This window comes from Atractosteus spatula, chromosome 21 (assembly GCF_055471065.1).
Source record: "Atractosteus spatula isolate fAtrSpa1 chromosome 21, fAtrSpa1.hap1, whole genome shotgun sequence".
In the NCBI taxonomy this organism is placed as follows: Eukaryota; Metazoa; Chordata; class Actinopteri; order Semionotiformes; family Lepisosteidae; genus Atractosteus; species Atractosteus spatula.
The window spans coordinates 6,629,872-6,646,514 of NC_142726.1; the positions used below are offsets into that span (position 1 = coordinate 6,629,872).

A 16,643-nucleotide genomic window follows, 5' to 3' on the forward strand; every position below is an offset into this window, starting at 1 on the left:
ACACTTAGCACAGAAACCTGGCCACAAAGTGCCTCCTATGTGTCTGGTATCTGCCGTCAGCAATGTCAGGTTTCAGGTTCAACTTCAATGATCTTTTGCTGCACAAAATAATGGTTACAAAAAAAAATGGGAAAATGCCTTTCGATAAGAGGGTGAAGTGTTGCAGATGTCCTCACAGACCCCCGTTTGAGTCTGCCTGCATACACCCTTGCAATCCATAAGCGGTATTTGCGGCACACGATATGAGAGCTTCACACCAGAACGCACAAGGGAGGGAGGACAGTAAGAAAAGGGAGACGAGCTTTTTCTTAACACAACCAACACTGAGCAATGTAGATGTAGACTATTTTTTATTCCACAAAAAAGAAATCAGCAGTTCAAAGACATTTTTCTAACAAAAGGCAATAAAAAGCTATTACAAATCTGTTCATTTTTTCCTATACAGCTTTGAGCTCAGAGTACATGTACAAAGAAAAGACTTACACGACACACGTAGTGTGGTGAAAACTCAGGGATAAGGTGTGGGATTCTGAAGGATGCCGACAGGCAGGAGTAAAATAAAAAGACATGAACACAACAGTAATGGCAGAATACCCTGAATCTGATGCAGGAAGCTCGTCTCCAATAACCTGCATTGCAAGATTACACTGGTTTTCCCATGATAATAATATCATGAATAACTATGATTGTATGGGCTCAGAAGAGTTCTAAGCCCTGGTTCTGCCTGTAGTGCGTCAGAATGAAGATCCTTTAAGAGATTAATCCCCACATCTCTTATTTAGATGAAACGCAGCACAAGGATGAGCGGTTATGGAGCAGTAGTGCCCTTTCAGGGGGTATGTATGGGGACAATAGTCCCAGCAGCCCAAACACTCACTATTCCCTATGGAACCACCCTGTTTCAGGATGACTCTTGATTTAAAGTTCTTGGCCCCCTACCAAAACATGCTCCACTTTTGTTTCCCCCCCCCAAAAGCAACTAAAAAATTAAAAGGCACAAATCTAGTGGCATTTAGCTGCAGTTTACTCCGCATTAGGAAAAAAAAAAACTGGGGTCCATTTGGTATAGGAGCAAAAAGCTTTGAAAGTCACCCAGGGTCAGAAAACCCAACTCATCTTTGCATATTAGACAGCTGCACACAAAGATATGGGCCAAATGTTTGTTTTTCCACTGTCAAAACCAGTAAAATACACATCACAGCCAGAGCAATGTTAATACAGTGGCTTGTATGCTTGATAATAAAGACCAGCAACATATACACAGCAGTCCATAGCCCTGCACTGTGAAAATGCTCTAGCTTAGCTTCTTGAGTTGGTCAGTTGTAACATTTACAATACATGAATTACATGTGTATGCAAAACAGTTAAACAAAAGTCAAGATCTTGTCACGGAGTTCCTCTGTACATGCAAACAGCTTTACAAATGAACATGGAACAGCCTCTGGGTTATTTGTAACAGAATTCCCCTCCCATTACTAGACTGTTGCTCCTGATCGTAGGTTCCACACTAGAGGCAGTGGAGCAGCAGTTACTGCTATCTCAGAACACACGCCTCCGATATCTCAAAATCCTAGGAACCTGCTACCCCTACACAACACTAGGCTGGGCAGAAACACTGCAACCCAGAGGAAAACTAATTAAAAATGTAAGCAACAAACACTAAATGAAAAACAAAGGGTCCAAATTTCACAACCCTACAGTGATCGGAGTGCTTTAATACATGCTTGTATCAGCTGTATCCACAAGCAGTCTCTAAAATAAATAAATGTGTCTAAAATACAATTTAACTTAATAAACATAAATTAATAATACACACAAATCTAGATTAGTCACTCTGTAGAACTGTTAAACATTAAAAATGAAACCTTAACAACAGCTAGTGGAATGGTCATATCTACACTGCAGATAAATACACACATTCTTTTTTCTGACATCAAATTTGAAAGACATCTGTTTCACATGAACTGTGGAGCTAAAACTTTCTAACAGGAAAACCACAAATGATCATCTAATTTCATTTAAAAAATGAAAACAATTTGAGAAAACAGAATGTGTGTACAATAAATTCCTTCAGACTTTTTTTGTAACGGAAACCTTCACCAGTTCAATGCAGACGCATCACACAGACTGACCTTCTTTATAAAGAAATCTCCACATTATTTTTTACAGCAGTAACAGCCACACAAAAACACTTATTCCACCCACATCCACTCTTCGCTCATTCCAGGACCCTTTCCCCAAATCCTAATTAAATATTCGTCAACTTCCATGTGAGGAAAATAGTTTTGACCTTTTCAGTCCACAGGTAACCCGTTACAGAAGTTCCAGGAAATAGGGGTGTAAAAATGGCACAAAATCTCAAGCGTTCAGAGTTCAGACCCCAGTGTTCATACCCTGTTTGACCAGCTTAGCATAAAAACAAACTTCACAGCCATAAGCAATAGCAAGAAGAACACAGAATAAACCAAAGCAACTGGAATTGTAGATCAATACACACAGTGACATAACGGAGCAATCACGTGTCACCCAAAGGCAAGCAGCTGCTTTACAGAAAAGAGCTCCATAAAACTCCACTTGCATGGTGCTGCCTGTACTTTTACACTGTGAATCTATCATACTGGGAGGCACACGTTTCAGGTTGCCTATCGCAATCCTGGTGCACAGCAACACTGGTCTGAACACTGACAGCTTCTTTACACCATTCACTGCTTTTTTCTAAGTACTATACAGGAGGTCCCCCCAGCAACGTGGGCATAAAGAGCATCTGCGTTTTGAAAATCCAGGCTTTGAACACTGGGTGGCAATGAGAAAGAAATTAAATTACAATTCACACACTTCCATTAAAAAATATCTGATCTGAAAACATCCTGACAGCTATGCTCAAGTCCCAAAGTCAGCAGGAATGTCAGAAGGACACTGCCCAGAAAGACATACACTAACTCAGGATTATACAGTATATAACATTACGTGTAACGTGAATACAATGTTAAACTGAAGTGAAGTGTAACATTAGGGATAACAATTTTAAAAGCTCAGTAATATTACATTATGTGTGTATACTAATATGTACAAGTATATGCTACATATTATTTTTAAACCTTGCATAGCAACCATGTGGGGATACAGCATTTGAAAACACCTTAGTTTAAGACAACACACAGTCAAAACAGGTGATGCGCTGAAGTCAAGATTGCCATATATAAATGCATTTAAACTCTGATTTGAGTAAAATCCTCACGGGCTGTTCTTTTAGGAGCAGCAGTACTAGGAATAAAATGATATTTGTTTAAAGAGCTTTTGTAAAAGGGGAGAAAAAAGAAGGAGGCAGCATATTTTTTATGGGTTTCTATATACCCAGCAGAAGGCACGGAAAACTGCTGCCCTTACTCACAGAGATCTTCTTTAAGAATTGTTCAATGGACAATGAGGAGACACAGTGAATCTGGGAGATTTTGGGTCCCTTGTAGCTACACTACAGTACTTCAAGACTTGGAACACGTCTCACAGTCAGGAGAAGTCAGGAGAGAGCAAGATCAGTCTTTGAGAAAGGCTGTTTGGGACACAAACCTGAATGAAGTACTTCATACCGTGTCTGCATATTCTGTCAAACAGGGATTGTGAAACACTGCTGTAAGGGTGACCTATGAATCCTGCAGGACAAGAACTTCCCGTTCTCTTCCCCTTTGAGAGGTCTGGTGGCAGACTGCAAACAATGTGGGAGTGTTGAATATAAAACCACCGGTTAAGAGAACAGGTTTTAAAATTCTCATAGGGTCTTGACATTCGGCTGCAGAGCCGCCACTGTGTTAATAGCACAGCGCTCTTCTGCCGTTTGGTCGGGTTTGCCTCGCATTACGCAAGATATCGTTAGCAAACTGGAAGTTACACAGTCCGTCATCTTGTTCCTGGGCATAAAAATAAGATGAACTCATAACGCTGTTTTTCTACCACCTGATGCTCTAATTTCGAAAACGGGGGATTTTGCTCCAATCGGCACCATTAAAAAAAAAACAGAACTAGATGATCAGACTGACAGTCTTTCACAGTCTCACAGTAGTTCCCTCAGGGGAGGCCAATTCCTGCTCTGACAGCTCCACAGGTCAGCAGCACTGCCAGACGTATCAGAAAATGGTCTCATGTGGTCTTTACACAGACAATCTAACTGAATGATGTAACATTTAATGGCTTTTCCAAATCAGCGCTTAGAGAACTGACGTGGAAAAGACAGCAAACCCACTTTTTGAAGCTGCAACAGCTGCATAGGTTAGCTGTACTAAAAAGGAAACGTTTTATAGATTGCGTGTTTTTTCTTCACAATTGTAAATGTATTCAAATGCACCTATACAGAGAACCGCAATCCAGCAGGCTGCTCCAAGAAGAACACCAGAAGAACCCTTAGTGTCAACCTACAACACAAGAACACAGAAGAGAGACAAGAGGTCCGCACGGGTAGTCACTGTAGCCTCACTGAAACAGTGGCAGCCAGAGCAGAAGCAAGACCACCTGGGTCCACCGACGTCTGTCGTTAGTTGGACATCTGTTTGAGACTCATACATCAATTTCCAAGTTCTTCAAAACTGCACCCTGGAAGAGGACATGTCAGAAATTTCCCAAGGAAGCTGACATGCCCACATAAATATCCATGCTCTTTAGGAGGGTTAACCATTTCACTTTTATGGTCCAGGTCCATACATCGCGGTAACCTGATAACACACTGGCCAAATTTGCCCTATGCAAGACTGCGTGGTGGGAGCTGGCAGCTGCCTGTGTCCGTTGCTAAGTCCAATGTTGCCATGGAAATTATGGGGTCACCATATGTCCAGGTGTGTGGGTACCACCGGCAGATGGTACAGACAAGTCTCAGAAAATGTTGTCCCTCTCCCTTGAGAGAGTATCTGGAAACTGTGAACCTGGGCTGCAGACAGGAGCATGTGGGAGGGAGTGCTTTGCTTTGGGTCGAGAAAAACTCACAGGCCCTAAGGGAGAAAGGACGATGGTGTGCAAAAAGCTGTGGAAACAGTTTAACTCCTAAAAAAATAAAGTTTCAAAAAAGTACTGTTGACTCTGACCATATTGAAAATACAGGAAAATATGCATATATATATACAGTATATATACAGGTAATATATGTATATATGCATATTCCCAATTTAGAATTGTTATCCCCAATGCTGTCCAATTGTAATTACCCACCCAGCAACACTATTCTCATGCCCCACAGCTCGGGGACAGCAGCGCTGGGCTGGAGGGTGTCCGACTCCAGGTCAGGGGAAGTGGTTCTGATCTCTCCCACTCTAGGCCTGTTCCAGTGTTTCCTTTGAGATGGCGTGTGGGAGAACTGTTAGTAGAGAGTCCATTGTGCGCTTAGCAAAGCGGAGGGAGAAACGTGCTCATGATTGCTGGGGCACAACTTCCAGAACCTTCTGGAAGAAGACGGTCGAGGAAACTGCAGGAAGGAAACACACAGACAAGGCAATGAATGTTTTGCACAATCCGCCACAGAAAAAGTAGGGTTTGGCTGCCTTCGCGTTTGCCGTTTAAAGACCGCGGGAAGTGTGCTAGAGTTTGTGCTGGAATTGGTCACACACAGATAACTTCAGAATTTTAAACAAGAATGTTTGAACGTATTTAACTCGATAAAAACTGTTGATTTCCCGCTTTTCTCACAAGCCTGATAACATGCACCAGAAGGCAGCTACCGCAGCGTGGTCAGCAAGCAAAGAAGCAGAGTATTGCAATACAAACAACACCTGTTTTGGGGTTCACTCAGACTCAAGAACAGCCTTGTACTGTCTGGCTTGTTAGTTCAACTGAGGTTGTGCTTTTAACCTTGAAAGCAGTTCAACCCAGAGGATTAACTCAGTCTATGTTCCTGCCTGGACTACACTGCTTTTCCTTTCCCAACATGGAATTGCCAGTCCTTTAAGCCCGGCTACCACCTCCGTACCACTTGGAGAGAATAACTTGGAGGTATCGGAGGCAATCATCAATTTGACGTGCTGCCAGCTCGGCAGTGCCTTCGGAGAGAGCAGCGGCAAGCTGAAGGAGCAGCGCCCTTCTCTCTGACTTTGGTGCAGAGCAGGTCAAGGACATCACACATAAGCTGACAGCCAGCCTTGCTCAGCTCACACCAATACAACTGCATCACCACCTTGTGAATCCCGGTAACAGTCAGCCCCTGACATGGCCCAGACTTGAAACGCTAATAAACTGTGGGCCACAGAGTGATTACATTTTGAATACAAAAACAGAACCAATTCCTGAGGATGACTGTATGCAACAGGCAATACTCCTCAAACGGAGCACTACGTGAGCCCATGATGGCCAATCTGCATCCTTTGGAGTACCCTGGAGATCCCAGAAATGCTGGGTTCTGCTCATGACACACTTGTTGGAATAGGTGATCTAGGGCTTTGCACAACGCATGCCCCCTCTTTCCAAGAGTTTTACCAACTGACATAACATCTAAGCACCAGCCTAACTCTAAGGCAAGAGCTTCTCCCCGATGTCGTGGACAGTACTTACAGATGACCTGCAGAACCCATTTGGGCTTGTTGACCCACCACACCCCAAAGTAGTACACAGGAACCCCGGTGAGGATGATGACGAATCCGATGCCACATTCCACTGGTGTCTTCCAGATGGAGACCACGATGAGGAAGATGCAGGCCAGGACGAAGCTGATTGGCAGCAGGATATTCACCTGGGACAGGAGACAGAGCACCTCAGTTCATGTTCTCTATTGGAGCCAGAATTGTAGAGCCACTGACACCCTCAACAATAGGTTGAATGAAAAAATATTTTCCTTTGCTTTTCCCTATACACATTGGACCCCTGCCATATTCTAGAATTCTGCTCTAGACCACAAAGTTTTGGGAAACCCCTATAATAACATTTATTTCAAATTGAATTTATTAACTCACTATTCAATTGAAAAGCCCATCCTCAACTGCCAGCTTCCTGCACAGACTGTATAAACTGGACTGGAAGTTGGCCTCCATGTTGTGGAGCAACAGAACAAGTCTGTATGTCCCTAATCAGACTATAAAACATTTTGCTTTGTTGCAGCAGGAGTCTCCGAAGAGCTTGTGCGAAAATATCTGGTCCCACTGAGTTGACAGATGTCTGTCTCAAGAATGCTTATTCCCGGTAAGAACAAAGTTTTTCACTTATGCACTGGTGCAAACCATAGCACTCTATTGTCGCACAGACTCCAAATGGAGGCGAACAGACTCAGCATGGTCCTGCTTGGCAGCTTCTAACTTCTCGTAAGATGTGGACACTTGTCAGGCCCGAGGCTGGAAGTGCCTCCCAACAGTGTCTGAGTCCGCGAGGGCGGAGTGCGAACTGTGACCACAGCTGCAGCCTCTCACCTTAATGGGCCGGTCCAGCTCGGGCTTCTTGTAGCGCAGCCACATCATGCCGATGATGGCCAGGGCGATGCACAGCCAGTTGAAGAAGCTGAAGAAGTTGATGACGGAGAAGATGTCATTGGAGAAGGCATAGAGGAGGGTCATGAGGCACTGCAAAGAGAACACACGTTTTTAGCTTCGGGTGCTTAAGCAGTAGAACAAGACAAGCAGGACCAGTCCACCCTGGTGCAGAGGTTGCACCTAAAATTATAAATATTTGTTTTCTAAGTAGCAAGGCACAGATATTCCAACACCTACATAACAAAGACCTTGCACACCATGCAGCAATGAAATCTGGTGAACATACCAACGCCAGTGGGTTCCCTAATAATATCAGCAAAATTCTAGGTACCAAAACATGAATAGGCACTGTACTTGGACGTACATAACGATGTCATTAATATCGGTATCAAGACACCAGAGGCAAAAAAAAAGGAAATTTGCATTTATGTATCTGACCGTAAAAAGTTAACCACACTGAACATATCTACAAAAAAATGGTCACAAGGAAGGAGTGCAGATATTTTAAAAAGCACCCTTGAGCCATTTTGAATAAGAACAAACCCTGTTTATGTGGCTTAGTGAAATGCACAAAAACCATTAAAGTCGCTGTTGTGGTTTTAAAAAAAGGCAGGCATGTTCATCTGTTAACTTGGAACAAACACTTTTTCACTGGTTCAATCACTTCAAAGCTCACCACGGGACTGCACAAAGTCACAGTGGAGAAAGTTAAACCACAGTTTCAGAAAAATACACACAATTAAGAATATCCTAGAATAGCACTATACTGTAGGAACTAGATAAAATAAGACACTTGGGCTTCTTGTAGTCGTGATTTTTTGATCTTGAAGGACCCTTCAAGGTTATATTTCTGACTTTCAGAGTGAATTTCAAAAGCTTCAAAAGGCATCTTCATCCCCAAAATGATCAAATATACTTCATCCTTAAGGCGCACCTTGCAGATAAATAAAAACTATTCTGAATGCTCACTTGATAGGATAGGAGAGTCTCTAAAGAGCAAAAGGGCTAAATGAGCTCTGGAGACAAGCCAGAGAGGCGAGACTGTACGTACCGTGAAGAGCAAGGAGGGCAAAGGTGTGAGCAGGCTGGGGTGAATCATGGACAGGAGGCTGGGCAGGTGGCCCTCACGGGAGCCCACAAAGAAGAGCCTGAAATCCACAAGGACACAAGGCTCTTCAGGCCAGGAGCACAGTAGGGGACCCCAACATCAGGAGCCCCACCCTGCACAGTGCCTAGCCTGATTCACCCCCAAGCCCTGTGGCACAGCTCGGAGCACTCGGAGGTTCTGAAGTGGAGTGGGCTCCTGCAAACACCTGCTTGTTTTTAGCAATCCAAATAAAAATGTGCTGGTTCCCCTATCTTCGGCCATTGTCTGATGAGCTGTTCAGGTGGAGCTTCAATATGAGCTGAGGGTGAGTAACCTGGCCTTCCTCAAGTGACACTGCGACAAACAACTTTAGCTGATGATCTGGCAGAAATCTGTATTTTTAAGAAACCCGACAAAGACAAAAGCAAAAATGCACAAGACACAGAGGCTCAGAGCTGATCAAGGGCTCTTGACTCGAAGTCTGAAGAAAACAGACTCCTCAGCTTTAGATCAGAATGTAGCGTAACTCTGTGAAGCTCCGGCTCTGTTTTCAACTAGCCAGAATCCCCGCACTTAAACCAGGACATTGACTACATTTAGATAAAAAAAAACACTTAATTCAAATGGACAGCCTAAGAAAGTTAAATCTGTACAATACAGGGAACAGCAGATGTTCACCAGATTTGCTAGCTCCCTGCCCTCTCCTCATTGATGCTCTTACCTGGAGGAGGTGAAGAGAGATCCATTTACTGATCCGAAACAGGACAGGCCCACAAACACGGGGATGATCCAAGCCATTACCCCTAGGTGGTGGTTTCCAAAATCCTGATGAGACAGTGACAAATTTTTAAAAAATGCAATTAATGCAGCAAAATACCTTAGAGCAGAAAACTGGACAGGATGCACTGAATTACGAGATCAATTCTGTACTAAACCTCCTTGAGCCTTGAGGCTGAGCATTTGAGTTCAATCCTGAGAACTTCTTGTTATTTGCAACAGACACTTCTTCATAGCGGGCGGCATGATGGCGCAGTGCTTAGCATTGGAGCCCTGAGTTCAATTCCTGGAGTGCTGTCTGCATGGAGTTTGCACGCTCTCCCTGAGTTTGTGAGGGTTTCCTCCGGATGATCGAGTATCTGTCACGATCGTTACTCCTCCTCTTAAGGGCGCTCCAGCCCTTCCTCGTTCTGTCCCATTCCCCACACCTGTTCCTTATTCCAGCCCCTCTTTAGTTCCACCTTAAAGCCAGACGCAGGCGATTGCTCGGGGCTTCTCATTGATTTCCGCATCGTGAGAGCCCGGGGTCCTGCCGCGTCTGGCTCCGTTATGGTTTTAGTTTCCTGTTCCTGATTCCCTGCCCCGCCGGTCCCGACCCGGTTCTGGTTTTAACTACGGATGGATCCCCTGGTTTTGGACTATACTGCCTGTCTTGGATTCCCCCTCTGGATTTACCCTTGGATTGTTCGCCTGGATTCACTCCCCCTGGACACTGGCACTGCATGGACACGCCCCCCTGTCTCCTGACCGACTCCTGCATGTTATTTTTCCCTATTGTTTCTTCACCTTTCGGATCGTGTCGTCCGCATAGGGCCCGGAAAGAACTGTTCCTGACAGTATCCTCCCACAGTCCAAACACATACTGGTAAGCTAATTAGCATCTGGGCCCTGCTGTCTGTGTGTGCTGTGTAATGGACAGGCTTCCCATTCCAGGGGGTGTCCTTGCTTGCCAGGATCGACTCTGGCTCCCCCCCGAGTTCCTCTTGCTTGGATAAAACCGTTAGAAGAGAGGTGGATGGATGGATTTATCCATAGTTTTCATAAAAGAGAACCGAGTTCAGCATGTGTGTTTCACTCCACCGAAAACAGAGCGCTAACTTTCAGCCTCAGACTGCTCTCCTCCGTGGACAGAGGTCACTCACCACGGCAACAGCCTTGGAGCTGAGCATGGACTCGGGGCTGAGGGTGGTGAAGTAGGCCAGGTTGGTCAGGACGTACACGATGGTCACAATGGGCAGGGAGATGATGATGGCGCGAGGAAGGTTTCTGGGGGGAAAACACAGGGAATCAACCCCTTCCGGAAAGACAAAGCAAACGCTAGAAATTTACACTGCTTACAAAACTGTCAACTTTACTTTTTCCTTCAAAGGCCTGGAATGTAGTAACATGGCTATTGAGCATAAACATGGTTACACAAATTAATCTTTTTTCATGGCACAAGATAACACAGCTATGATCTGCCTCCAATTCTGAAATATTGCTATTTAAAGAGTTTATATATTTAACCAAAACCACTGTAATTTCTTCTAAAGAAATGCAACAATTTGAAGCCATCAGCCTTTCCCAGTTTAATGAACCATCTGGAGGCAGTTCTGGGCAAACCCGAGATGTGAAAGATGCTCAGAGGTTTCTTTCCCCATGATCTGATGTTCGGGGGCCTGTCATCTGTTTCAGCATGACTAGCGAGCCACTAACGAGCCCGGGGAGACCACAGGCTGCTGTCTGGGCAGGAACGAAAAGCCAGACAGCCGCAATGACTAGATTCTTGGTGGCCTCCGCAGTCCTTTCAAGCAATGCCATGGCCATGTGAGCAATTCTGAAGAACATCTTCAAGACGTCTTCTTCTGAAATGCGCAGTAACCAACACGCCTTGAAAGATTATTTAAGCCCATGTCTCACTGGCACTATGGAGAATTAAATCTCTATGACCATGCAAAAGACTCAGACACCCAGGTGGTCAGCTGTGACCAGCATACTGTACAAGCCCCTGCTGGGGTCACAAAACCGGGGCAGGCTCCAGGGAGTCCAGCACTCAGCCTGTCATTGGTCAGGGGTTAGAATATTTGGGAAGAACATGAATCAACTTCTAAACACAACAGCTCTGCAATTCCTCTGGGAAAGTGAAACAAAGAAGACAACTTACTTGAAAGGTTCGATCATTTCTTCCGTGACAAAATTCAGATAATTCCTAAAAAAAGGACAAAAATATTTTGTTTCGCTTTGTTTCCTTAAGAGATCCCACAGTAGAGAGCATGATCCAATGTGTATGGCTTGTTTGTCATTTTGGACAATTTCAAAAGTTAAGGAAAAATATCTTCTTAAAAGTGTTACCTAATGTGTGAAGAGCCTAGTATTGTCAGAACCCCAAATATCTAATTACTTTTATGTCTCCATTCCCACTAATTCCTTTTTGCGAATCTGATTTTTGTTCACTTTTTATACTAATTTGACTTTTGAGGAAAAAAATGGTTTTTCTGACAAGAGTCAAGAGATTTTTCACTAATTCTGAAACTTCTATTTCTTAATAGTTTTTATAATGATTATTAAATCATTACTTCTTGAGGTCCCTGTTTGGTTTATCCAACCACAACCTACAGAATGTTTTTTTTATAGAAAAAGATGCATATGAGTTTGTCTAGAAGCTAAATATTTTTCAACATGTTAAAAGACCATGATAGCCGTCATTAGAATTGTTATTTCTTTATAGGACATAAAACAATATTTAGGAAGTAAAACAAAAAGTGCACTGAGGATTTGAGCTCACCATGAAAAGAGATGTCTCTTTGCCAGCAGTTTTATCCCTTTTTTACGATGCACTAAATAGCTAAGCCTTGGTTAAACACAGGAACTGCAACCAGAGCTCCAAAGTGTGCCTTACCAGCCTCCATACGCAAACAAGCCACTGTACAGGGCCAGGCCAATTTTCCCAAAATCAGCATTGCTGCCTTTGAAGGAATTTTCTGGCAGGAGATTCTCAATGTCACCTGTGGGGAGAGGAGGAAGAAAAAACAGAAAGAACAAAGCTGAATGACAACCCTGGCCGATGAGGAGAGCAACGAGGATGTAGGCGTCAAACGGGCGATCTTTCGCAGTGTGGGTGGGCGTACCACGATGCCCTTGCCTCGTGCTCACCACCTTGTGCCAGCACGTGGTCCGTGACGGAACGGAGCATACAGAGCTGACACCTTGAGCCAGTACCCTCCGAAAACTGCGTGAACTGGGTGAACGCCCTCCCTGACCAGGCCCAGAAAAGCAGCCAACCCCACTTCCTGCTTTCTTTGCGCTGGCTGTGTGCTTAAGCCAGAATCCAATGCAGAGTTCTGGTGGGCAAGGCGAGTCCACACTCGGACCCCTCTCGCATCACGGGCTCCTCGGATAGAGGTTCTAAGCAGCTATTTCCAGCACAGCATAGGCATGCACTACCTGACTGCCGTCCAGCCACACAAAATACTTTTAATATTTTGTGTGGCTGATATAAATTCATTATAAATGAATAAAGCTTTCATGCCGTACATCTGCCCTGGGCACTGGGTTATGTTCCAGATGAAAGTGCGCATGTGTCTAGTTTTGTGGTTAGTCACATTTTTATCTTATCTCTGCGTGTAAGACTGCTGATGTCGGCATGGTAGTAATCTATATCCGGAGCAATAATGGTTTTCCCCCCTGACTAGGCAGCCCAGCCTAAGGATTCATAGGGCCAAAACTGCCAACTCAGCTGCCCCCCCCCCCCTCCAAACCACACCAGTCCCTCCCTTCACACAGTTCTCACAACGAGCTCATTAGGCAACAAGCACATGCCTCAGTCAAATGGGAGAAAGTTGGATTACTCCTTATGACTACAGAAGACACGCCAGGAATGCGTTTACCTTCCAGGCACCAGGCTGGTGAAACAAACCGCCTCTCAGAACAAACTCCGCGCTCGGTCACATGAGTTTGAGAGCAGGGCCAGTGGCGCTGCCGAGCACCACTCTCCGCGGACGCAGGAGCCTGCGAAGCCGTGGGACAGATTGGAGCCAAGGCTGGTACGAGCATGTGAGCAGAGAGAGGTTCATTCCAGGCTTAGACACCAGCCACAATTAATCCAGAATGCTTTCTTTTAAATGTTGTTCTTATCTGCTTTGTAACTTTCTACCTGCTTAATACTAATTCCTTACACTTAATAATACTTTTCTTGACACTCCACTCAAAGTTCTTTTAGCTAAAGGGGAATCCCACTACCACCACCAATGTGTAGCTGCCACCTGGATGATGCAATTGCAGCTAAAGCCAGTATGGGGAGAACAGTGCAATGAAGCCAGGTCATAGATGGGGATTATCAAGAGGTCAGGACACCAGGGTCAACATCCCTTCTCTTTTCGAGAAACACCCTGGGATTTTTATAACCATTCAGGAACTCGGTTTTACATCTCATACGAAAGACGTGGTCTTTTTTACCGTATAATATTCTCATTGCTATACTGGGGTGCCACACACACAGGTGAGCGCCCCGTATTGGTCCCACTAAACACCTCTTCCATCAGCAACCTTTGCCTTCCCAGGCAGTCTCCCATTCAGGTACTGGCCATCCAGTTACTGAGTCTTGGCCAGGCTTATACCTGCTGAGCTTTAGTGGGCTGCCAGATGTGAGATGCTTGTCTTTACCTGCTGCCTATAACTCACTCCAGACTGCACTAATCAGATGACAGAAGGCCAATTCTCAGATTCTGCGGCTGGAGCAGATGAAAGGGCAGGTGTGCCAGACACTGCCCTCTGCTCCCTGTGACGTGGCGTTTTGTGTGAGCTCTGCTCTAAGGGGTAAAAGGGAAAGAAAGGGGAGACAGTGTGAAGACCTCTGGTCTCTGGCCAGCATCCCGTTACCAATCTCTGAGCAGGACAGAGTAACGAAACTGGCCTTGATACTGAGTTTTCCCCACTCTCCAGCAGAGACAGCGGGAAGCTCTCTCCTCCTAAGAACCGCTTGTGTTGGATCAGGAGGGAAGGAGCTCAGAGTTTTTGTGCTGCAACTCTAGTACCACAAAACACACTTCTTCTATGTAATTTATATACATAATATGCAAGGCACTGCTATTAACTGACTTCAGACAAAGGCTTACTTCTAAAACTATGCAGAGGTACAGCATCATAAATTAGTCAATAATAATTGAGCCATAGGCACTGATGGTAATGTCTGTGATTATGCACAGTTCTCCATCTTCATACGCACACAGACATAAGAGCTGACACTACTGCTTAAATTGGTTCACTTGACGATGATTACCACTTTGTAGGATTAATGAACGTGCAATAAATGCGGCTGAGAACGATTTCTCATTCACAGTGATAACCTGGACAAGTGACTTGGGCCAGTGCAGCACAGGAATGCAAAGCTCTGAATGAGCCAGCATCACGCTTAACAAATCAGACGATTAGCTTTTTAAACTTAATGCACAAGGAGTTCTAACATCTGCGCTTGTCTGTAAAAAACGATATCTACACATTCTCAGTGGGGTTTTTTTTTGTCTCAAGGTCACATCACCCACAAAATAAAATGAATTCTAAAGAGATCTGAAGCACAATGAGAAAAAGAGGATTTTCTCACAAACTGGTGACCTCGCAGCAGCTGCACTGTTCAAAACCAGCAGTTGGTGATGGATGCTTTGGGGGATAAACTGTGCAAGACCCAACTGTAGCCATGTGACTGTCTGCAGTCTGGACCCTTGTAATCCCCCCTGAGACAGCATCATATGACAGCCACTGACAAGCTGCTCACCGGGTGCAGCAGACTCTCCACTTTCTCTAGACCAACCATCGCTGGTAAACTGCTGGGCTTAACATTCAAAAACACGTTTTAAGAAAAGGCTTCTAACCGTACTCTCTGCACACAGATATACAGGATTTGCATCTCATTTGATTTACATGTCATTTTATTATGACAAATTTTAAAAACGTTCCTTGCTTGAAAATAAAATTGGGTTTTGTAAAAAACACAACCTCCGCTCCAGTTACAGAATAATCTGAGTGCTAGCCACATCTGTCCTTGAAGTGTAACACTTTTATCTTGAAAAGATAAAGCACTGTGTGCACTGTATTCCTCAGGCAGCACACAAACAGCCTTGTTCTCTTGCGGATTAGCTTCTCGTGCCGACAGCGCTAGACTGAGGGCTTCTGGGAAGAGTCACAGTGGCTCCTGTGTGCAAGGCTAGGAGTGCTGTCACCTGCATCTCATTTGTACTACATTATAGAGAAGAATAATTAGCCGCTACACAATAACTTGACAGGACTTCACGGGAGGGGGGTGAAAACTGGAAAATCAACGGGCTCCACTGGAATTCCTATCTGAAGGAGTGTCTAGGGAGTAACATGCCCAGGAAGTTCATTTACATGCACAGTTCACATGCCCAGGGGGGCAGCAGGAGAGCCAGCCTCAAGCCAGAAGTCAGTTTCTGCAATTTTCCGCTGCACAGTTCAGAGTTTAGAGATGGCATGCTAATACACATAATGTGGTACTCACTGAAGATGACATATACACAGAAATGGGATGAGAAACATCCCTGAAAGAAACATGAGAGCACCAATACTACACTCTAAATGGGAATAAGGTACCATTAAATAGGTATTAAATACTTGGATGTAATCATACATATACTACAGCGCAACACTGATCAAGCAACAACATTACAGCGTCCTGAGCTCCTGGTTGTGGATTTGTCCCAGAAAAGCACAGCAGGTAGAATGTCCACAAATTAATAACCAAGTATTAAAAGAAGAAATATGACACAACAGAACAGGGGGCTAAAAAAGACAATATGAATGATAGAGACCTTGTTTATGTGCCTATTCAACTGAATATCTAGGTTAACCTTTCACCCTTCAAAATATTAATTAAACCTAATTGCTGTGGGAATAGCGTGCATCAACACAGGGCCAGAATTTTAATTAACACAGCAACACAAAAGCATGTGCGCTGTGGAAGAAAGCCCCAGAGGATTTTTTCTAAAACGACAGACAGAAATCCAGGGGCAGCCTGATTTGCTGGCTCTAAGGAAAGGCCAGTTTCAATTTCAAAAGGGAACAAGCTGTTGCTTAACAAAGGACTGCTCTGCTTCAGCCTAGAATGTGGATTAAACTGCAAAAATGTAATTAAAAATGTAAAACTGATTAAATCTGTACTGCTCTCAGAAATAAATATGAGGTTAAACAGGCCACAAAAAAACCTAGCACCACATATTGGTGTGCTACGAAACAAGTGTGTGCAAAGATCAGACTCAATCCTGTGGACAACACCAACGATCACCTGCAGAAAAATACTGTACACTAATTCACCCACAAGGCTGTGCTCTTCACACTACAACACAGTGGCGTCACAT

At 44.4% G+C, this 16,643-nt stretch overlaps 1 protein-coding gene across 1 annotated transcript in view; it reads right to left on the minus strand.

Annotated features, from left to right (window-relative positions):
- Window positions 1-333: 333 nt before the first annotated feature.
- Window positions 334-16,643, minus strand: part of slc7a5 (solute carrier family 7 member 5) — a 33,353-nt gene continuing 17,043 nt past the window's right edge. The window contains exons 3-10 of the mRNA XM_088938800.1: window positions 12,176-12,281; window positions 11,441-11,485; window positions 10,440-10,563; window positions 9,242-9,345; window positions 8,485-8,581; window positions 7,374-7,523; window positions 6,526-6,703; window positions 334-5,446 (exon numbers count right to left, since the gene is read on the minus strand). Coding sequence (XP_088794926.1) covers window positions 5,391-5,446; window positions 6,526-6,703; window positions 7,374-7,523; window positions 8,485-8,581; window positions 9,242-9,345; window positions 10,440-10,563; window positions 11,441-11,485; window positions 12,176-12,281 — 860 coding nt within the window. The 3' untranslated portion in view covers window positions 334-5,390. The remainder of the gene's footprint in view (window positions 5,447-6,525; window positions 6,704-7,373; window positions 7,524-8,484; window positions 8,582-9,241; window positions 9,346-10,439; window positions 10,564-11,440; window positions 11,486-12,175; window positions 12,282-16,643) is intronic.